Source organism: Centroberyx affinis, unplaced genomic scaffold (genome assembly GCF_046629955.1).
Source record: "Centroberyx affinis isolate AG114_WGS23_722 - 3 ecotype Tasmania unplaced genomic scaffold, CSIRO-AGI_Caff_v1 ptg003208l_1, whole genome shotgun sequence".
Lineage (NCBI taxonomy): Eukaryota > Metazoa > Chordata > Actinopteri > Beryciformes > Berycidae > Centroberyx > Centroberyx affinis.
In genome coordinates, this window is record NW_027281247.1 from 371,804 (window position 1) to 395,077 (window position 23,274).

At 40.2% G+C, this 23,274-nt stretch overlaps 1 protein-coding gene across 1 annotated transcript in view; it reads right to left on the minus strand.

Moving 5' to 3' along the window:
* Nucleotides 1-23,274, minus strand: part of scn1laa (sodium channel, voltage-gated, type I-like, alpha) — a 31,452-nt gene continuing 8,178 nt past the window's right edge. The window contains exons 7-27 of the mRNA XM_071538129.1: nucleotides 22,788-22,991; nucleotides 22,295-22,358; nucleotides 21,987-22,128; nucleotides 20,440-20,646; nucleotides 15,760-16,026; nucleotides 14,266-14,637; nucleotides 13,714-13,846; nucleotides 13,371-13,609; nucleotides 13,086-13,259; nucleotides 12,628-12,984; nucleotides 12,026-12,523; nucleotides 9,041-9,173; nucleotides 8,514-8,668; nucleotides 7,879-8,052; nucleotides 7,488-7,610; nucleotides 6,070-6,348; nucleotides 5,862-5,918; nucleotides 4,340-4,477; nucleotides 3,816-3,920; nucleotides 3,434-3,704; nucleotides 1-3,329 (exon numbers count right to left, since the gene is read on the minus strand). Of these exons, the coding sequence (XP_071394230.1) occupies nucleotides 2,134-3,329; nucleotides 3,434-3,704; nucleotides 3,816-3,920; nucleotides 4,340-4,477; nucleotides 5,862-5,918; nucleotides 6,070-6,348; nucleotides 7,488-7,610; nucleotides 7,879-8,052; nucleotides 8,514-8,668; nucleotides 9,041-9,173; nucleotides 12,026-12,523; nucleotides 12,628-12,984; nucleotides 13,086-13,259; nucleotides 13,371-13,609; nucleotides 13,714-13,846; nucleotides 14,266-14,637; nucleotides 15,760-16,026; nucleotides 20,440-20,646; nucleotides 21,987-22,128; nucleotides 22,295-22,358; nucleotides 22,788-22,991 (5,288 nt within the window). The 3' untranslated portion in view covers nucleotides 1-2,133. The remainder of the gene's footprint in view (nucleotides 3,330-3,433; nucleotides 3,705-3,815; nucleotides 3,921-4,339; nucleotides 4,478-5,861; nucleotides 5,919-6,069; nucleotides 6,349-7,487; nucleotides 7,611-7,878; nucleotides 8,053-8,513; nucleotides 8,669-9,040; nucleotides 9,174-12,025; nucleotides 12,524-12,627; nucleotides 12,985-13,085; nucleotides 13,260-13,370; nucleotides 13,610-13,713; nucleotides 13,847-14,265; nucleotides 14,638-15,759; nucleotides 16,027-20,439; nucleotides 20,647-21,986; nucleotides 22,129-22,294; nucleotides 22,359-22,787; nucleotides 22,992-23,274) is intronic.

The following is a 23,274-nucleotide window of genomic DNA, read 5'->3' on the forward strand; positions in this document are numbered from 1 at the left end:
TAGCAATATCTTGCATGCAGTTTACTTATACACTACAAGCATAATGCATATGAATGATGGGAGCTGTTAAAGTCTATGTAATCAAAACATTCATTGTTTATGTATAAAGTATAGTATACATATTGAATGTTTTCATTACATGCAAAATATACTTACATAAATGTAATTATACTTTCATAACATGGAACAACAGATGTAGCTGTGACACAATTTAAGGTAGTTTTCACACTATGGGAAAGACTGACAAGAGTAACACAACTATAACTATAAAATGTAAACAGAAGTAGGAAACAGCCAAGGGCACACATGATGTGTGATGCTATATCCTTGAAACAATCATATTCAGAATTTTCTGACCCATCTTTTATCCATCTTAGATATTTAGTATGATAAAGACTGAGAGGTAAACTGTGACCACAGTTTACAAAGTACACGAATATCCAAAAAACAAACAACAACAAAAAAACATTAAAAATCAACTTCCCTTTTATCAGATCACCAGGAAAGTTTCTGAATAATGTGCAGTTAAAGGTTGAATAACAACAGTTGCTACGGTGCAGACAGTACAGCCATTTAACATTGCCAATAATTAAACATATGGCTTTGTCATGAAGAAAAATTATCATTCATATATGCAACAGTATTCATCATATAGACATTTATATATCAGAGTAGTCATCTTTCAGCTCCTGTTAGATATATCATATCCCTGTCTATCTGCATACAGCAGCACATGAAGAATATATTTGGCTTTATATCACATATAAGAATATTGATTCAATTCTATTACACATGAAATATCACATAATATAAAATGTATTTGTGTACTTCATATATTATAGAATATATATTGAGGTTCATTTATAACAACAACAAAAAAATCTGAGAAAAGTATGGGAAGGTGGATGCAAAGAGGAAACTGTATTTGGGAGATGTCAAAGGAGATTTTGAGCACTGATCAATGATGTTCCTGTGCCAAGAATATGGAGTATACAAGCAAATTCTCCAGGAAAAATCCCCACTTGGAGCAAATTGTAGCAGAAACAGTGTTTAATTGGCAAGAGGTTCATGGTTAATCGAGGTAACTTATGCCAAGGTAAGTTACAATGTGCAAACAACGTTGGCTTTCTCTAGCATTCCAGCTTTGAAAGACAAACCTGCGGGTGCGTTAGACACTGCTTTAGCAAACAGTTGTATGCTAAAAATTGTACATAGCAACATGGTGATTAGTGAAGTTTATTAAGTATTGTACACATGGGTAGCAAAGAGCAAGTTGAGATGAAGTATTTGATAGATTTAGATGAATCAACAAAACTGAATGTGCAAAGTATTTCTGTCAAAGTGTTACTGTTCTGAGATTGTACTTGATTGGGTTTGTTTGGACTGTATGCTAAAGTAATGTTTTTGTAATCCATACAAAACACCCATGTGATGACTCAATACTTTACATATCATGAAGCATGATGGACAGGGAGAGAGCTTGATGGTGATAGTATATTCTAGCATGCATAATCATGGAGGAGCATTCATGCAGGTCTATATTTTGAATTAACTGCAGTAACTCCCATTGTCCCCTGGATTTGTCAAGTATTGTAAGTCCTATCAGTAAGCAAGACTAGCCTTAAAGCAATACCACTGTTTTTCAAGACTACCCCTGAAGCAATAACCCTATTTAAAAATAAAAAAAAGTTTATAAAAAGTCAAATAACCAACCTAGAAATTCTAAAAGTAATAATTGTTTTTTTCTGTTTGAAAAATAAGTAGGTAAATAATACAACAGTCATTAATATAACAATAATTCAAGACACTGGATAGCAGAACTAGCTGCAAGAGAAGTTAAAGCATTAACTAATGTTTCAGACTGTAAAACACTCAAAATGTTGCCCATTCCCACAAACAGCCGGAAGCCATTCTTACTCCTTAACACCACCAGAAAGAAATGGTCCCAGCGCAGCCTGAATATGAGTCATTTTCTCATTTTAGGCACCAACCTTTAGACTCAAGTAAGCATGGTCAGTTTGGCATAGATATCCATACTAAAAAAGGGAGTCCAATGGATGTATTAGTCACCTTCAAAGGCTGTAAACATTTTGTCATGAATTTAAATGTCTTTGTTGCATCTCCAGCGTTCTTTTACATATCTTGCTCCCTGACATCTTTGCCCACGACCTCCTTTTCACTTTTGTCTTTTTCATATTTGTTTTTGCCTGGTGTTGTCACACTGTTACATGAGGGTGGTGAGGCTGTGGAGGATGGTACTTCATTTTTATCTGTACTAGAAATCTCATTGAATTTGTCTGTGACAAGATCCTCTTTGTCAATGGGTGATTCCCCACTCTGAGTCTTCTCATTAAACGTGTCAGCGGGCTTGAAAGCAGCACGCCTTATCATATATTGTCTGAATGCTCTCTGAATGACAAGGGCCGACAGGTCCTCCTGTTTGCGACGGAGGGTGGTGGTGATAGGTTCGTAAGACACCTTGGAGGGATTGGAGGCCATGAAGCGCTCCTCCATCTGCCCCCTTAGCATGTCCATCTCCCCACCCTCGCCCAGGACACGACTGGTGAATGCAAACAGGATGTCCAGGCAGTGAATGCGCTCCCCACTCACCATGGGTAGGTCCATAGAGATGAGTTGGACCTTGTTGGGTTTGGCTATGCGTAACGGTGGGTCCAGGGCATCTGCAAACTCTGACAGCTTATTGTACTCCATGAACTGGGTTGCACGAGGATCAAACTTCTCCCAGACCACATAGAACATTTCAAAATCATCCTCACTTAGTGGCTCAGCGCTCTCCTCAGTGGCCACACTGAAGTTTTCCAGAATGACTGCAATGTACATATTCACAACAATAAGGAAGCAGATGATGATGTAGCTCACAAAGAAGATAATTCCCACAGTCGGGTTCCCACAGTCTCCTTTAGCGGTGGAGCTGCCAGGATGCTTCGTTTCATTATTACAGTCAGGGAAATGTTTGTTGAGAATGGGAGCTAGTAGGCCATCCCACCCTCCTGAGGTGGTGATCTGGAACAAACAGATCATGCTGTTGCCAAACGTCTCAAAATTGAAAAGGTCATCAATACCTGATTCCTTCTTGACGTAAGCAAAGTTCGACATGCCAAAGATGGCATAGATAAACATCACTAAGAAGAGCAGGAGACCAATGTTGAACAAGGCAGGAAGTGACATCATCAAGGCAAACAAGAGTGTGCGGATTCCTTTGGCACCTTTAATAAGGCGGAGGATGCGGCCAATCCGAGCCAATCGGATGACTCTGAACAAGGTTGGTGATACAAAATACTTCTCAATAATTTCTGAGAGAAACATACCTAGGAAAAAAAGCAGAATAGATTAGACATACAAGTATACTGACAAAATTAATGGCTATAGTTCAAAACTCAGCACCACAGTTTTAGATGGAGGTAAGTCGTACCAATGATTGACAGAATAACTACGATGAAATCAAATACATTCCAACCGATGGTGAAGTAGTAATGGCGAAGTGAGATCATCTTTAGCACACACTCTCCAGTGAAGATGATGATGAAGAATACATTAATATTGTAGAGAACCTTGGTTGTATATTTAGACTGGTCTTCAGTTTCCACCATCATGGTGATCATATTAAGGCATATGAGAACCATTATAAAAATGTCAAATGCTTGTTTTGTGGTGAAATCAAACACAAATCCTTGAATCTTGTTCTGAAATAGACAAAGAAACAAAAATACATTTTAAACACTATGAAATAAAGATTAGATTTTCACTACAGATGAGATGCAGTCTCAAAGACGCTCAAAGATATTTTGACATACTGCTGGTCTAGGAATAGGCTTTTGTGGTTTCTTTGACCCCAACTTTTTCATGGCATTGTAGTATTTCTTCTGTTCCTCAGTCATGAAGATGTCTTGACCTCCAAAGTAAAAAGAGGATGCAAGGCATGTTAAATCACTGCACAGGCAACACTGTACAAACTGTAAGGCATTCAAACAATGCAGTTGAGTGAACAGTCAGTGAGCAGTCAGTCAAACTTCTTTTAAATGATTAATACATTATAATCAGTGAAACAGGCTTTATATAAAAAAAAAATGATTTAGAGACTAAACCATTATTATCCATTTGTCTAACAATTAAAATGTTACCAAAATATAAACGTTTACATTTCTGCATTTGCTTTAAATTTCTATACTACTTTTGAGCAATACACACAATTTGTGTGACAATGAGTTTTAATTATTGCTGAATGAATGTTGCACAAATACCTCAATATATTTCTGGAAACCTGTATTACAGACAGTTTGAATACCATTTTGTTTAAAAACCAAGATTTGACACTTATCTTTTTCTTTTGCTGATTGAAATTGTCTATGATGACACCAATGAAGAGATTGAGTGTGAAGAAGGATCCAAATATGATGAAAATCACAAAGTACAGGTACATCAGTAGATTGACCTCATACTCAGGTTGTTCTTCCAGCTATAATAGGGAAACAGAATATGAAAAATAAGTTATAGCAGCTACTACACTGCATCACAAGAAAACGTTTTACTCCCTCTTATGTAATTGTGAGGATATTCTAGAATTCTAAGTACATAAGCAAATATTCCTGACATCTTCTGATGGAAATCAATGGACGCCCTTAATTTTTTGTAATCAATGGTTTTTTTTTAGGTAATTTTAGGTAAATGTTAATTTATCATTATTTAACATTAGTTAAGAATTATTTATTGATAAATTCATTGACAAATAATTCTTTTTTTTTCTTTTAACAGATTAGTAAATTATATAAATAAGGCTATTTGATCATTAGACACTGTAACAAAAATTTAAAAGTTTATCATTTATATATTGTATCATAACTGATAAGAGATGAGATCACAATGGCTTCTGATTACATTAATTAACCCTGTATTAACACTTTGTTATTATCTTGCTTAATAATATTAAATTCCACAACAATTCCAAGTATTTTTTTCTTAAAACACTGATCAAAATGTCTTTGATTGTGTTCAAAATTTCGTCCCATACTTCACTGTAGAGCTTTATGTAGCTTCAGTGAATTTTTTGCAGGCACACAAAGTTATGAGTTATATTAACTGCAATGCAATCAATGTGCTTACAAAGCTGTAGTTAATTTATGGTTGACTGAAATATATAAGTGCAAATGATTTTGGATGTGGGCTTTCCAACAAGTAAAACATGTAAAGAACACTTTCAAGTTGAAACAACAAAATCCCGTTCTTCCGCTTCTTCTGATAAAAGGTGAACGCAGCAGAAGACCAGCAGCCAGCAAAGTAAAGAAGGAAGTGTGAGAGCAACACTAAAAAGTATTAAAAGGACTATTATAACTGAAATGCCATGATAATTGTTCGATCACAACTATTTACAGACGTATGTAACTGAGTGTAATTGTGTTGAAAGGACGTGTTTTAATAGCTTTTTAGAGCCGCCCCGGGTCAACTAGGGTGGTGCTTGCCTTAAATCTGCTCAATCCCAAACTTCATCACATCACTACCTGTGCAGGGTTTTGTTATGTTTTTTTTGCGCCCTCTTCAGCATTTTTTAAAATCTTTGATTGTTCAAAGAACAAGGCTGTGTTCACATTGCGGAGCAGTTTCTGCTTGAAATCTGCCTTGCTTTTTTGATTGGTCGTCTTGTGAGAAGAGACACATGATGTGCAGATCCTTTCTGCTCAAGATGAACTATTTTCAACTGCAATCCTTAGTAAACTGCACTACAAAATAATCGTTAATTATTTGATAGTTAACAATAAAGTAATAATTAATTCATGTTAAATAATAATTATCAATGTGTTATCAAACAGGATGAAATACTGTACTAAACATTAAACTCTAACTACCTTGTTTGGAGAGTCCACAGCAGCATACATAATGTCCATCCAGCCCTTGAATGTAGCCTGTATAGATGTATGCATAGAATGTTAAGAAACATTATGTAGACTTCACATTTAAATAATAAATTATAAATTTGCAACATTTATGCACTGTACAATATGCACAAATAGTGCAATTATCTAACCACTTACACAGACTTCAGAATTTACTTACCACTTGCAGCAGTGCAAGGTAACCTGCACCAACATTGTCAAAGTTGATCTTGACATTCTTCCAGCGAGCAACTCCTTCTTTCTCCAAGGCCTCACACTCTGACTTGTTGTTCACCTCTAATCGATCAAAACGCTCCCCCGATGTTGTATTGACACAATGGTAGTACTTTCCCGCAAACAAGTTGACTCCCATGATGCTGAAGATGAGCCAGAAGATGAGACAAACCAGCAGCACGTTGAAGATGGAAGGGATGGCCCCCAATAGGGCATTGACAACCACCTGCACACCAACACATGAACACATCCCATCTTTACAGTGGGCAGAGCTCACAGCAAGTAGAGTTGATGTACAATATTGTATAATTTGGTAATGGTGAAAATAGGAAAACACATGAGTGAATGTTTAAATACCAGCATACAAATCAGCATGAACTCATCACAAGTATCACTAACACCAAAGCTCATTCACAGCAACGACAACTACAAGGTAAAAGGTGGGGAAAGAATAAGGAGAGGAGGGAGGACACTGATCAAAGGAAGTATATGTATGATGTATCTTAACTGTTTTTGGTGGGTTACAATTACATTTTAGAAAAACATCAAAACAGAAAACCTTGTAGAGGCAGGAGGAAGCCACAAAATTTGTTTACTGTAAATGAAAAAAAAACAAACACATGAATAAAAAAAGAATGAATTCATGTTAAAGGCACCCAGCAAACAACATCCAAGCAGTACAGTTGCAACGAACGCTAATGTAGAGCTATTGAAGTAAATGAGAAGCCAGTCATGCAGATGGGGGAATTTGTTGGCTACCACATGAGGAGAGACCATTGTCATAGCAGCGCTGGAAATCTAGACCACCACAACATGCAAGCAGCTGATCAATACATTGATTTTCAGCAGCCGACAACCCTCCCCTGCCAATTACATAAGTTATCAACCTTCGTTTAGACCACACTTGCATTGCACAGCAAAATATTGTTGGAGTATCAGAACTACACCATTTATATATTCTTTTATTTATGTTACAACAGATATGGAACCACTAAATTAATATTTTGCATCACTGGTTTACCATTACAATGTAATTTAGAAAGCATCAGTCAAGTAGTTAATTCAGCAACGTTGATTATTACATGTAAGGACAATTTTTAAGTCAGCCCTGAGAACAAATAACAGCCGGAGCAGAGGATTAGGAAAGGATAGGAATGCCTTATTTACATGCATTTAATTATTTGGATTTCTACTCATTAGGTCTTGCAAAGTGGCAAAGCTTGTGTGTGCTGCCCTTTGTCTGACTGCAGAGTGCCCGTGCTCCATAGCAGTGCAGAGAGTTGTTGGTGGACAGTGACACTGGTAAAACACTGTGATGATGTGCACTGTGAGCCAGGATGGGTGGGGGATTCTGGTGACTCTTACCCTCATGCCCTCGAACCGTGACAGGGCCCTCAGGGGCCTCAGAGCTCGCAGTGTCCTCAGGGACTTGATGGCACCAAGCTCAGCATATCCCATGGCATTGGCTGCCAAGCTGACCAGTGAGACCTAGAACACACACATACACACACACACACACACACACACACACACACACACACACACACACACACACACACACAGACATAACGTCATCAGAATAAGAGAGAGAGACAGTGAACACAATTTAAAGCTAACTTGCCACAGTCCCATGCTGAAGCAATTCTAACCATTCTTCAACAAATAAGCAATTATTCAACAATTGAGTATGACACTGAACATTTACATGCCTCCCTGTTTCTGTGTAAACAGAGAGGTGTTTGAAGGGAGAACCTACATCAACAATGAGGAAGTCCAGCCAGCACCAGGCATTTGTGAAATATTTGGCAAATCCATATGCCACCCACTTCAGTAACATCTCCAGAATGAAGATGTAGGTGAAGACTTTGTCTGCAAACTCCAACACAGTCTTAACAGTCTTCCTTTTTTCTATGTAGATGTCTTCAAATGCCTGTATGTGAATGCAATCAAAGTGAGTAATTACTTGCCATACAGATTTCAGTGATGTCAAATGCACACAGTCACTGTTGATGCTATTGTCAGAAATGAGGAGTAATTAGGTAAATGGTCAACATTTAACTTTGGGATCTTTTTTCACAATGGAAAAATGTCAATCTCAGACAAATTCCAGACATAACCTAGTATATAATGATAAATTTGCAATTTGTACAAAATCACAGCAGTGATTAGTGAACAGCCCAAAGTGAGTGTGCACTAACTCCTTAACACTAAACAAACCACACTTGCTACACGGTGGTTTGAGTATCTACTGCCTAGCTTGTGATGAGAGCGCCAATTAGGATAATGAGATAACATGAGAGCAGCCAAATCCGGCATTCAGAAACAAGCCATTAACAGCAATCATCCCAGCTCAGCTCCTTCCCTTCTGCATCAACAACCAGGGAGACTTACCAGCGCTCCACTGCTCAGCAGGATCATGAAGATGATAAAGCTTTCAAACCAGTTGTGCTCCACTATCCGGTAACAGGTCTTTCTTAGTGTCCACCACATTTTCCACCAGCCCACCTCCACATTTACCTGGCAACACTGGAACTTTTGCACACAGCCTGAGTAGAGACAAAGGGTTAGATGGCGTTTGAGCTATGTAATAAATATGTAAAATGTAAAATCAGAGTATTCTAACACCAATGTGGTAAAAAACTTGGTGTTAGCATTAGATTTAAGTAAGCCTGTAGAAACATGATAAGCTGTAAGTTACATCAACATGTTTATGTGTAGCCAATTTGGTATGTTTTTTTTTTTTAAATAAGTCAGCCACAACATGCTATATGTTATTGATGTCAGCAGCACAAGTATTTCCTTTATTATAGCTGATGATGAAGTTCATTTATGCTTGTTTTTTTTTTTTTTTTTTTTTTTTTTTTACAGCACTTTGTGACTTTGAACAGGGCTGTAGCAGTAGTGGTAGTAGTATTCACCATCAGTAAAGCAGGCGTCAGGATCCATAGACTCTTCCAGTTCAAAGTCCATAGACTCTCCTCCCTCCCCAGGAGCCCTGATGTCCACTGTGCTGCCCTCAGAGGAGCTGAACTGGCCATCATCATCCACCATCTGCAGAGGGAGCCAAGTAAAACTAATGTTAGATGAGCAAATATCACTGATAGGACTGGGAATGCTACATGGCAAATGTAGCACCTATCCAAGAGCTGACATACTGAGCATCTGTGTCTATGACTATGGGATAGTAAGTGATGTACAACTACTTGCCATATGCAAGTTCACAGGGTCCACATCTCTCCAACAAGACTTGTATTATTTCATGCAAAAATGGTCAGAAATACCAAGAGACTTATAGCACAAGACACATTAATTTGGAGTGTAATTGGTTAAGTTTAATTGCTGTTGGGACAGATCACTGTGTCTTGCTAAAGGCAATTGGTAAGAATGACGTCACAAGTGTCAATGACATGCATTCACTCAGACTGCATGTTTGAATCAAGTTTGTGATGGCTGAACTAAAGAACATGTATGGTCCAGTATTTTCATGTCCAGCACTTTTTGAACCAAATGTAGCATCTTTTGTAACAAGATTTTATAAATACTACTGACATGAAAACACATATGTCCAGTTTATATACAGTAGACAAGCCTAAATAATAAAAACAAACAAACAAACAAAAACATTAGGGTCCTCTCATTAGCTTAACAGCAGAATAGCAGTGCTCTGCTCTTGACCAGAGAAGGCATTAAGGAGTCTCCATTACAGTTGCTGCTCTTGGCTAGTTTCCTGATCACCACCACTTAACTTGGGAGGAGAAATCCAACTCTGCCAGACAAGATGGGAGATTGATGTAATAAAGGTGAAGGTGAGACAATTAAGTTACTTCCTACAGGGCTTTAAATAAACCACTGTTTTTTTCTTCTTCCAATTTAAATCATACTATGGCTGTCATATATTAAAATAAACACAAATACACATGTCCCACAGGACATGTTTGCCCTGTCAAATGTTTGCTTAACCACAAGAAACAAAATAAATATATGCTGCTTCACAGACAATCCTGTGAAGTATAAGATATAGAAAATATAAGAATTTGGTATGCTCGAGAAGGCAGAAATATCTAAAACCTGTTGACTGGTGATTCTTAAAGGTTGGCAGTATCATACAGTCGCATGGTCTCTCCCTCAGCCTTTTGCTGTGTGCCTTCTGCAGGGTGTGTCTCCTAATAGCTGTGAGATGAGAACAGCCTGAATGCCTTCCTGAGAATGCAGTAGCACTGGGCTGTCCTGGGACCAGCTAATGCGGAGCAGGGAATGATGTAAGCATGTTACTGTGATATACTGTGAGCACTAAACCCAATGTGATCCTCTGGAGGTTTCTGCTACCACTCAAGCTTCAATCTATCCATTCTGTTGCTGTTAGATGTGATTGAAACCACTTCTTGATATTTGAGCAAAATCACATATTATTTGTGGAAGGCTAAATATTACGTCTAATTTGGCATTATCTACAGTGTGTTTAGTATAATGCACTGGCGATGTGCTGCATGCAGAAAATCACACAAATGTCACTACAAAACACCAATGTGTTTACCTGAAGTTGTACATATCTGCATTGGAAAACTTATCTATTTTGGAAAATATCTAAATACTAGGTCTAATGCTGCATAAAGCTGCTATAATGCTGTCATCATCCCATTATTTTAAATGAAAATGTCATGTTTGGCAGTCCAGTTAAATGAATTTTGATGTCACAAAGCAAAATCCATTGCTTCTGGCGTTCAATGGCTATGTATACACAGTTGTGTATAACCCCCCACTCCCCAAAACAAAACAAACCAAATAATCAAATAAAAGAAAAACTTGTTGATGAAGTTTGTGATGCTGCTTATCAATTTTGCATAGAAGCCTTTGAACTTATATTAAAATCAATAAAATCTGTTTGCAGCATCAACACAGTTACAAAAACAATAATTCAAAACAGGTGTGGGAATGAAGTAAGGGCACACAAAAAAGATGAGTGATCCAATGAATAGGTTGAATATTGTAGATGGGACAGGCAATGTCCATGGTAAGTGTTATGTACAGTAAAGTGTTCTTACAAGTCTCCTCTCACTGAAAACTTTGAGAGCATCTGTGAAGCAGCAGCAACAGCAACAAACGGCGTTAAGTGTAGAAAAAAGTCACACAAAATGTTACCAAATAACACTGCCTGTGAGCAAAATTGTTAAAAGATCTGACAAAGTACATTCACAACGAAAGGAAATCATATCTGTAACAATCTGATAATATCAGCAATAATTAGTAAATAAAATGTTTTGAAAAATGTGGTAGCAACAATTGTATAGCTGTGTGTGACATTTCTTTCACACTCTGTACCTAAAGAGGGCTGAAATGAGCCTTTCTCTAACACAAAGCAAACAGCCCCCTTAAGAGGAGGATTCAGCTCCCCAGCACTCAGACTTAAATGGCACATAATGTAATCTGAACGCTGGTATTTTCCTGTCTCTGTGGCCTCTCCTCATTAAAGGGTCGTGGTATATGGGGTCTCCAGGGGAAACGTCATGTCACATGCTCATACCTCGTTGCCATGGACAGTGGGCTAAGTGCTCCAGTGTGACCGCTGCAATGGAACATCCTACTTATCTAAGACAACAGATGTATCCGCCAAGAACCACAACCAATATTGAAATTCTTCTTCATCGTTCACACACTTTAATGTCCCTCTTATTTCCTTCTGTCTGCCTGTGATATGCCTTATTAAGCTTGGTTTAAAAGGAGCATTATCCAAGTCATCTCTAGCAGTAAAGTTACTTTGAAAGTATTGCATATATTGACATGATCCATACTTTATAATCATGATGAAACCCTGCTAAAAGGAAATTGAAAAACTATCAAAAATGCAATATTAACATTTTAAAAACCTGGTAGCATGTCAGATCAATCCACATAAGCATCCTTACCACTTTGCTTCCATCTACATCAGAAGAGGCACTGCTGAAGTCCTCTGTGTTGAGATTTTCAAAGTCTGACTCTCCCACAGCAATAGGGACAATGACAGTCAGACTAGCATTGTGGATAAAGGTCATCATAGAATCCTCGCTCATGCTGTTGACTATGTACTTGTCTCCATTTTTATCCACTCCAGTAACATCCCCGTTGCCATTCTTAGGAAAGTCTTTGATGAGCTCCACAGTGGTGTGGTTGGGGAGAGAATTGTGCCCTAAAGGTTTGTGGAGCTCATCCAGGGTTTTGTCGTCGCCCATGCCCTTCTTTCTCCTCTTCTTCCTGAGGCAGACACTGTTGAAGGTGCGTCGCAGTAGGGACTTGGTGAAGGCAATGCCATGTCGGATTCGTCCAATGGCAGTCTGCAAGTTGTTGTCGCTGTCATCTTTGTCTGTCGCCGCCAGGTTGTCAGCGCTGAATGAGCTCAGCAGCAGGGCCAGGAACAGGTTCAGCACCTATCAGATCATGATATTACTTCATAAATTACTACATTATCTATTTATCTATTATTATACCTAATGATAATATATATGATAGATGATAAGTGATAACAATGTACCACAAGGTTTCCAATGACCATGATCATCATGAAGACGACGATGCACATGGACTGTCCAGCCACCTCCATACAGTCCCACATGGTCTCTATCCACTCTCCACAAAGCACTCGGAACACGATGAGGAACGAATGGAAGAAGTCGTTCATGTGCCAGCGGGGCAGAGTACATTGTTTCGAGATTTTACACACACAGTCCCTGTAGTTCTTTCCAAACAGCTGCATGCCCACCACAGCAAAGATGAAGACAATAATGGCCAGCACCAGAGTCAGGTTGCCCAAAGCCCCCACTGAGTTACCAATTATTTTAATCAGCATGTTGAGAGTGGGCCACGATTTAGCCAGCTTGAATACTCTCAGCTGTGGAAAAAAAAAAGCAGTAGTGTTTGAGTCATTTCACATGTTGTTGTGCGCTCAAAATGCACCTGAAGATATTGGCAATGGTGTATGTTTGCACTTACCAATCTGAATGACCTCAGAACAGACATGCCAGTGACGTTGGCCAAACCAAGCTCCATCAAGCTCAGACTGACAATGATTGAATCAAAAATATTCCAGCCCTCCTGGAAATAAAAGTATGGGTCCAAAGCAATGATCTTGAAGAACATTTCAGCTGTGAAGATGCCAGTGAATACCTTAATAAAAGACACAAATATTAAGTGTTAACAGACATGTTACCTGTTAGCAAAGAACAATTTCAATTAACAATGCTCAAAATACCCTGCAATATATTACCGTCCACTCACCAGATTCCCCACACGGAGCATCTCAGTGAAAGCCTTGGTCATTGGATAATGCTCCATGGCCATAAACATTGTGTTTAGAACAATACAGATGGTGATGGCTAGGTCTACGAATGGATCCATCACAACTAGTTTGACCAGATTCTTGATCTTCAGCCATGCTGGACAACATTCCCAGATGAGGAAGGTATGGGCAAACTTATACCAGCAAGGAGGACACTTCTGCCTTGACTCTTCAAGCTCTGATGCACACAGAGGAAACAAAACCAATGCAATGCCATTCATGTTTTGAATATCCACGATATCATCATGATAGTGTTATCAGGCTATGGTGTCTATTACCTACCCTCCATTGTGTTGGTTATAACACTAGCTACACTAAAAGCTCTCTGTCTTGCCTCTGGGCCCTCCAGGAAGTCCATAGATTCCTGGTGTGATCCACAACCGGCCTGTCTGTACTCTGTTTCAGTGGTGTCACCCTGGAGACAGATGCAATCATGTGTTACAGCCAGGAAGTTACATATTTGGAAATTTCTGCAAATGTATGGATGAACAGACATAAAAAAAATGTGTTAGTAATGTATATCAGTAACACAGAGCAAAGCTACATCAGAAACAAAAAAAAAAAACAGCATAGGGAATAATGCACTAGAAAGCTGCATAGGTGTGTAGAAAGCTGACCACAGTAAGAATATCTTAAGTTTCAAAAGACAACCAGATCTGTTCATCGCTCTTTTTTTTTATTGACTTCACATGTTAAAGGTATAAACCACATTAAGTGAGTCAGACAGCACAGGGACAAAGAGAAAATAAAATAAACAGGAACAGACTACTGAGGATACAGCAGAGCTATAGGGCAATCAAAGGTGCTAACAGGACAGAGGGCCATCGTCCTTACATTGTCATCAGTAGAGGCCATATCTACTGTCACCTCAGGCAGAAGGAGCCCCACAGGTGATGTTGGGAGTGAAGCTCCGCCCACCAGAGACACCACCCCGTTGCGGTCTACAGAGCTGTGCTTCATCCCATTGGGTGGAAGCAGGACCTGTGACAAGAAGCTGGTCTGGCTCATGCTGCTGCAGCGCCGGTCACGGCTCTGGGAGACAAAGAGAGAGCCCCTCCGACTAAGGTTGTCCTCGAAAGCGCTGTTCTCATCATCGGCAAAATCGTTCTCTGAAACCACGTCCTGTGCTTGGCTCCGGAAACTGAAAAGGCTGGCCCTGCTGTTCCGTCTGGACGAGAACAGGGGTCCACGGAAACTCAGAAAGGACTAGGAGAGAACGATATTCTTCAGTGGCTAGCACTGATACACGGTGAACATGAAGAAGAAAGAATACTGGTGATGATGACGATGGTCATATGTGGCAATGTAGAAAAAATGTTGTATTCCACGGTGAGAAGCAATAAAGAAATAACCCAACAAGAAAATTCAAGCGCTACACATACTGAAAACCATGCAGCATGATTCTACTAATTAGGATGATGGTAGTGGTAATAAAAATGTTGATGATGATGATGATGATGATGAAGATGAAGATGATGAGCATTGTAAGGGGAGATAATAAAAAAATTGGGCAAAAAGAAAAATGCATCTTGATGATGATGATGATGACGATGACAACGGCAACAATGAAGATGATGGTGATGAAAAAGGTAAAAAATGATGATGATGATGATGATGATGATTATGATGATGATGAAGAGGAAGAACAAGAACAACAACAAGAACAGTTTCTTGGTGACAGCATAGAAAGAACCTTTACATGAGACGTGCCTCTGTAGGACTGCCCAGTAGGGCGTTGGACTTGTTCACAACTGCGTGTCATTCAAACTGTTTAAATGTGAGTCCAGGGTTAGTAATCACACCTGTATAAAGCAATCCATTCTCTACTACTTGTATGGTCATTGAAATTGCAGCAATATATCTTGTCAATTCAAATTAATAAGTGCCAATGTAGTCATTAATTTCAGTCATTGCTATTGAGTGAGTGTGATGGACACTGTAGTTGAGTCAGCAGTTTCACATTCATTTACAGCAAGATAGAAGCTTATGCCCCTTTAGTTTGGTGGGATGGAAATTAAAATACAATTATTTTAATTATTTGTGGTTATGAGTTGACAGAACAGGTGACCAAATTAGATGGAAATTTGTCTAAAGACATTACAGTATGAAGATATTAATATTCAACAAATTATCTTCATTAACCATGTGCAAATTCTCAGCTTTTCAATTATAAAAAGTAATAGAAAATGTATTGTATAAAGGGACTGTAGAGTCCCTATGATCCATTAGGAATAGATTAAGGTGAAAACTGGGGAACATTTCAAGATAAAGTTAGATAGCAGAATGTCACTGGTTTGACACAGATCATACTGTCAGATCATACTGAACCTGATGTGCAGACGAGCATCTCATGTCATAGGAGAGCAGGTTAGCATCCACAGATAATCGGAAGCGAGTCTTCTTTATACTGTCCTCTGACTCGGATTCAGGAAACTTCTCATCCCCCCCTTTGCCCTCCTCTTCCTTCCTTTTCCTACGTCTGTTGCGTCTCTCTTTGGCACTCTTGGAGCTAAACTTGGAGGCTTCAGAGGAGCTTTCTGTGACACCCCCCCTGTCACTGAACTCCCCACTCTCAGCAGCAGCTGCCACGGCTGCCTGGAAGAAGAAGAAGAAGAAGAAGAAGAAGAAGAAGAAGAAGAAGAAAAAGAAGAAGAAGAAGAAGAAGAAGAAGAAGAAGAAGAAGAAGATTGTTATTATTATTATTATTATTATTATTATTATTATTAAGGTAACTGGAGTTTGTCTTTTCAATTACAATTACAATTACAATTTCCCATTTGGCAGACGCTTTTATCCAAAGCAATGTACATATGAGATTTTTATACAACACAAGCAAGGATCTATTCAGGAGAGAACAATGAGAATAAGTGCCATAAAGCTAAGTTCTGGTCCAACAGGACATAGGTGCTACGAGGCAGTGCATAGAGGCAGTGCATAGAGGCAGTGCATAGAGGCAATGCATAGTGTGCATAGAGTGCATAGAGGCAGATAAAGATTTATTTATTTTTTTTAGATTACACAATCCATCAGGTGAGAAGGTGTTCACTAAAGAGCTGGGTCTTTAACCTTTTCTTAAAGATTGAGAGGAACTCTGCGGATCGAATGGAGTTTGGTAACTCGTTCCACCACCAAGGAACCACAGAAGAGAAGAGTCTGGCTAGAGACTTAGGGCCTTGTCGTGGTGGCAGCATCTGGCGCCGTTCCTTGGTAGAGCGAAGTGGGCGGGAGGGAGCGTAGACCTGAATGAGGGAGTTCAGGTAGGTCGGAGCTGTTTTGGTTGCTGCTTTGTAGGCGAGCATCAAGGACTTAAACTTGATGCAAGCAGTAACTGGGAACCAGTGTGGAGGGATATGACCAGCGGAGTGACATGTACTCTTTTGGGCTGGTTGAAGACCAGACACGCCGCCGCGTTCTGGATCAACTGCAGAGGTTTGAGTGTACATGCCGGGAGCCCTGCCAGTAAGGAGTTGCAGTAGTCAAGGCATGATATTATAAGCACCTGTACTAGAAGTTGTGCTGCATGTTCAGACAGGTAGGGTCTGATCTTCCTGATGTTGTACATGGCTAATCGGCATGACCGAGCAACAGAAGCCACATGTTCCTTAAAGGTTAGTTGGTCATCAATCATGACACTCAAGTTTCTGGCAGATTTTGTGGGAATGGGCTGAGCTGAATTGAGCTGGATACTGATCTGTTGTTCAATCAGGAGAGACAAGTGAATGAAGTAAAGATAATTGTTTATTATAACAGATGATATAGTGAAAATTAAGACTTGACAAGAAAGTCTTTGTCGCTTAGACTCTACAGGGAGATTTTGTAATCGGGAGGCACCAGCCCTGAGCAGCAGCAAGATAAATCCCCCTGTGGAGTCCAGACACTGGTGGTGGTGGTGGCTGATGACTCTGCTGAAACTGATAGGCTGGTGAGGCTGATGAGTGAAGAAGCTGATGAAGCTGATGAATCTGCGAAGACTGGGTGGAGACGGGGAGGTGGAGGGGTGCGCATAACAGCAGCATGAATGGACTAAAGTGGAGAGAGAAACATAAATAAAAAGACAGCAGCAAAATTATAGGCTAACAATGGAGGTGTGTTGCTGTGCTATTGGATAGATGTGACCAGCTGATGTGAACAGCTGATATCTCAATTGACAGCCCGGGAACAGACAGCAAGGACATAATGAGTGAGAGATGTGAATGGCAGGATGGTATGAGAAGTAAAACTACAGCCTAAGCATGCAAAAGATAGTCTTCCAGACTGAACCTTCACTAAAGCTCCATTTGTACAGACTGGCTGGGATGACAAGGAGCTCAGCCTTTGACAGGTTAAGCTGAAGGTGGTGTTCCTTCATCCATGGCGAGATATCGCCGAAGCATGCCGATATCCGTACCGAGACTGTGTGGTCGTCTGGTGGGAACGATAGGAGGAGCTGGGTATCGTCAGCATATGAATGGTATGAGAAGCCATGTGAGTGGATGACTGCACCAAGTGAGGTGGTGTATACTGAAAAGAGAAGGGGTCCAAGCACTGACCCTTGAGGTACCCCTGTGGACAAGCAGTATGATTTAGACACTTCCCCTCTCCAAGACACTCTAAAGGATCTCCCCGAGAGGTAGGACTCAAACCAGCGGAGAGCAGATCCTGAGAAGCCAAGTTCAGCAAGTGTGGAGAGGAGGATTTGGTGGTTAACCGTGTCAAAGGCAGCCAATAGGTCAAGCAACATTAGAACAGAGGACTGACCGGCAGCTCTAGCTGATTGCAGTGTTTCCACTACAGGCAAGAGCGCAGTCTCAGTAGAGTGTCCGCATTTGAAGCCAGACTGGTTAGGATCATACAGGTTGTTCTCAGAAAGGAATTCAGAGACTTGATTAAAGACTGCGCGCTCAAGTGTCTTGGAAAGGAAGGTGAGGAGTGAAACCGGCCTGTAATTTTCAACCTGAGATGGGTTGAGTGTAGGTTTCTTTAGCAGCGGGGTAACCCGAGCTTGCTTAAAAGCAGTGGGGAACACACCCGTTGTAAGTGAGCAGTTGATGATGTGCGTGACTGCAGGGATAAGTGTGGGTGAAATGGCCTGCAGGAGGTTGGAGGGTATGGGGTCCAACGGACAGGTAGTGGGATGAGAGTCAAGCAGAAGTTTGGAGACTTGCTCCTCGGTAAGATGGGAAAAAGAGAAGAGTGAGGCCCTGTTATACTGAGTTGGTCAGGCTCAGAGAACTGATTACTGATGGTAGAAACCTTATCAGTAAAGAAAGATGCGAAGAGGTCAGCAGTGAACAAAGTTGAGGGTGGAGGTGGTGGAGGGTTGAGGAGTGAGTTAAAAGCTGAAAATAATTTTCCAAGTGTCTTTGTCGCTGCTGATTTTCTCCTGATAGTAAGTGGTCTTGGCACTTTTTAGATGGGAGGAGAATGCAGATAGGAGAGTCTGATAGTCACTGAGGTCAGTGGGATCTCTGGATTTGCGCCATTTTCTCTCAGCTGCTCTGAGCCCCGCCCGTTGCTCTCTGATGACACTGGTGAGCCATGGACTAGGGGGGGTGTTACGAGCAGGTTTAGATGAGAGTGGGCAGAGATTGTTTAGAGACGTGGCTAGCAAGGAGCAGAGTGTGTCTGTAGCCTCAGTGACATGGAGTGAGGAGAATTCATTATGAGGGGGCATGGTAGCCGAGACCTCATTGGAGAGCTGAGCCAGTGTAAGGGACCAGAGGTTTCGTCTGAAGGAGACCATTTGCGGCAGAACGTGAGGATGTTCCGGTAAGGAAACCGTGAATTGAATAAAGAAGTGGTCTGACAGATGTAAGGGGGTGACAGTCAGATTTGCCGTGGAGCAGTTTCAAGTCACAATCAGATCGAGTGTATTGCCCGCTTTGTGTGTGGGAGTGGTGGAGACCTGACTCCACCTGAGGACAGAAGTGAAAGGAAGTCAGCCGCTTGGGGTTTGTCAAGATGGATATTCATTTCCCCCTTGACAATCAGTGGGGTGCCATCTTCAGGAATGGCTGAGAGTAGCATGTCCAGTTCAACTACAAAGTTCTCCAGTAGCCCTGGTGGGCGATATATGACAACCACAAATAGTTTAACAGGAGCAGTGACCATGATTGCATAGTATTCAAATGATGAGTTATTGCTTAGAGGAGAAAGCTTGGTGAATTTCCAGTCTTTGGAAAGCGCACCCGTACCACCTCTATGCCCAACGGAACGAGGTGTGTGGGAGAAAGTAGAGTCAGCTGAAAGCACAGCTGGGCACCCAAGATGTTCTAGCACCCTCTTGCTCACAGCATGGACTACACTCTCTTGTAGGTGCTGGTTATTGGTCGACCTGTCTACCTCTAGACCAGCTTGTCGCCCCAACCAACCTGTCATTAACTGGGAGCCAGTTACGATAGAGACATTTCTATTTATTTATTTAGTCATCATTTAACCAGGAAAGCCTTACTGAGATACAGGATCTCTTTTACAAGCAGGACCTGGCCAAGACAGACATAAAGGTTATTGACAAACAACATAAAATCATACAAAGCATAAAAACTTCAAATAAAAACAACACCAAGTTACAATAACAATAAAACAAAAGAAATAAGTTGACGCAAAACTCCTTATGGAGTCAGCCTCTAAGATTTTCATCACAGTTTTAAATTCTCCCAGAGATCAGATCACGTAATTTCAACTCAACCTGCTAAGAGTTACAGGTATAGTGGGAGCAGAGTGTAGTAAAGGACTTTAAAGCCTATTTCAATTTGTTAGGGACAACACAGGAAAACTCTCAATTCTCACATAGAATACTCTCATATAGAATATCCCATGAAGAATAAAAAGTATGATATCTATGGTAGGAGTTTCAAATGTCAGTAAATGCCATCTAGTTTCTAGTAATTTAACAAGACATGACTATACTTCAAGATATTTTTGTCTGAATCAGTCACTATTAGGAATCCCTGTGCAGGAGGGATAGCGTAAGAAAATTAGCTCAAATGGGGATATTGGGGTTGAAATAGGGAGCAGATGGTCCTGTACCTGAGCATCCTCGTGCTGCCGCCTCAGCTGCTCCAGCATGGCCTGGATCTCTTCCTCCTTCTGCTGCACCTCCTCCATGGTGGCCTGGTTCTGCTCATCATAGGCCATTGCTACCACAGCCAAGATTAGGTTGACCAAGTAGAAGGAGCCAAGGAATATCACCAGAACAAAGAAGATCATGTAGGGCTTTCCAGATGCTCGCAATGTCTGGAAGGAATGCAAACAATGTTCTGCTCTCAGAGAGCTGACAAATTTCATGGGTATTCATCGCTGTTAACTTGTTTACGTCTATACTTAGATTGTGGAACACCCTGCCTGAGGAACTTAGGCTAGCTAATTCAGTGTCATACTTTAAATCACTTTTTAAAACACACTCTTATAAACTTGCTTTAATGGAATTTATGTTTTTATCTCGTCCTCTTTTAATTTTTTGTTGTTTCTTATGTTTTTAAAATATTTTACAGTTATTTATTTTTCTTTTAATTCTTTTAACCCTACTTTTGTGTTTCCTATCTTATCTCCCCATTATGTTTTCCCTTCATTACTTTGAATCTTCCTTTATTGCCATTAATAATATTGTAATTATTAATATTGTAATTATTATTATTATTATTATTATTATTGTTGTTGTTGTCATAATTATTACATAGCCAATGTTATTTAAAAAAATTTTTATTACTAATTGTAATAACACTAATTTATTGAAACAATTGTGAAATGTAAGTTTGACTTCAAAATAATGAGTCATGAAAGTCAAAAAACTTTGAGAAAAAAAAGGAACAATAGCATTGTTCTGCACCATGACAAAGAAAAATGTACATAAAGGAGAGTTTGTTGATAGTTCATAAAACAAGCAGTGCCACCCAATTACACATTGTGCTAAAGACAATCTCTAATGGGAGTTTTGCTGGATTGCTGTTTGCTTTACTTGCTCAGATTACAATGTTTAGCAAGGGACAACCATTCACCTGTTTAGGGCCATTCATCTTGTGTTTGCCTGAGTCACAGCGGGACTCATCTTTGTTCCCTCTGGCCAAAGTGCACCTGCACTTTATTTGAGGATTTGTTTAAATAGGATGCACACAATATTCTCTTTCATGGCAATATTGTATGTGAGAATCCCTTCTTACCACTGCAAATGCTGCATGTTCATGTATTTAGAGAAAGAGGCAGTACAAAGAGAGCATCCTGAAGCACCCATGAGGTCAAACATTTCATCAACCTGCCACTAAACATGCTGTTCCCACGGGGCTTTGAGCAGCTGAAGAACAGAGAAAACCCATACTGGCATTCATACAGTTACCCAAGAGCTTCACAGAAGACTTGTCTCTGCCATGACACTGATACAAGACTGATACAAACATCTCTGCAATGATTTTTTTGCTTTTTCCACAGTTAGATTACATTGTCTGTAAAACCTATTTCAGTCTATCACTAATTATTGTAAAAAAAAAGAAAAAAAAAGAAAAACAACCATCCTTTTACGGGCAGATGCTTTCTGCTTTACAAGTGTAAGTGCTTCCGGCCTTTCTGCTTCCACTGCCTACCTGCTGGTAAAGGTTTTCCCAGTAATCCTGAGTCATCAGTCTGAACAGAGAGAGGAAGGCCCAACCAAACGTGTCAAAGCTGGTGTAATTGTAGTCTGGGTTCTTTCCCGCTTTGAAGCATGCGTACCCCTCTGGGCACTGCCTACAACAAATAAATGGCCTGTGAAGCTCAGAAGGTTTCCCCCCCTCTCCCCATTCACAATGTACTGTGATGGTTTATGCAGGAACACATACATCACACAAACAATATAAATATTGCATCAAACAAGATTATGACCAGTGTGCCAGTAGTTTGGGCTTAAACTTACCCAGCGTCACTGCCGTTTCCACAAAGCAATGGATCCCGTTTGTCTGGGAGTTTATAATAATTCTCTGGTGGGGACAGAATTAAAGTCAGTTTTGTCGGGGCTATGGTGGGGATTGTGGTTGTCAGCACACCACAGATTATCATAACATCAAGCAGAGGTAGCTAAGAAGCCTGGGAAATGTGTTGAAAGAAAACACATGGAAACATTAAAATATAACATAGCTTGATTCACTGCCCTTCCTGCTCACTCTCTACATGCATCGGCTATTACAAAGGAACAGTGTTAACATTGTCCCACACATTACCACTCCTCATCATGTTACCTCTCACATATCCCCCAAAGCCATATCTGTCATTTGTTATTATTCTCTCCAACCAGGGCCAGCTTGTTCAGTCGTGTTAGCAACAGATAGCATTTCTCCCAAGCAGTGGGATCAGGCTGGTATAGGGCCCTTGCAACCACAAAGATAACTGAAGAAAAATGAAATACCCACTCTCATCAAGGAAGTACGCGTCCTGGGCTGTCTTATTCATCCAGGTGGAATTGGGTGGCCACCATATACACTTATTTCTTAAATGGCCCATGAACAATTGTAACCCTATGAGGGCAAAGACGCTCAGGCAGAAGACGGTGAGGATCATCACATCGGACAGCCTCTTCACTGATTGGATCAATGCACCAACAATGGTCTTCAGGCCTGCCATTAAAAAACAAAGCCATCAACAATAGTATACAGCATGAAGCCAATGTGTTTGAAGTAAATCATCTCATTGTCTAATTCTCTTTTAAACACTATAATTTGATAAGCTTTACAAGCCATGATACTCAAAATATTTTCTGAAGACGTTCCACAACCCAGGGATGGATGTCTTTATAGCAAACATTCATGTCAACATACTAGAACACAAGCCTTTAGCCACACCACTAGTCCCTTTTGTTCACATTTTGCTCTCCATTTTGTTCACAACATGGATATTTTT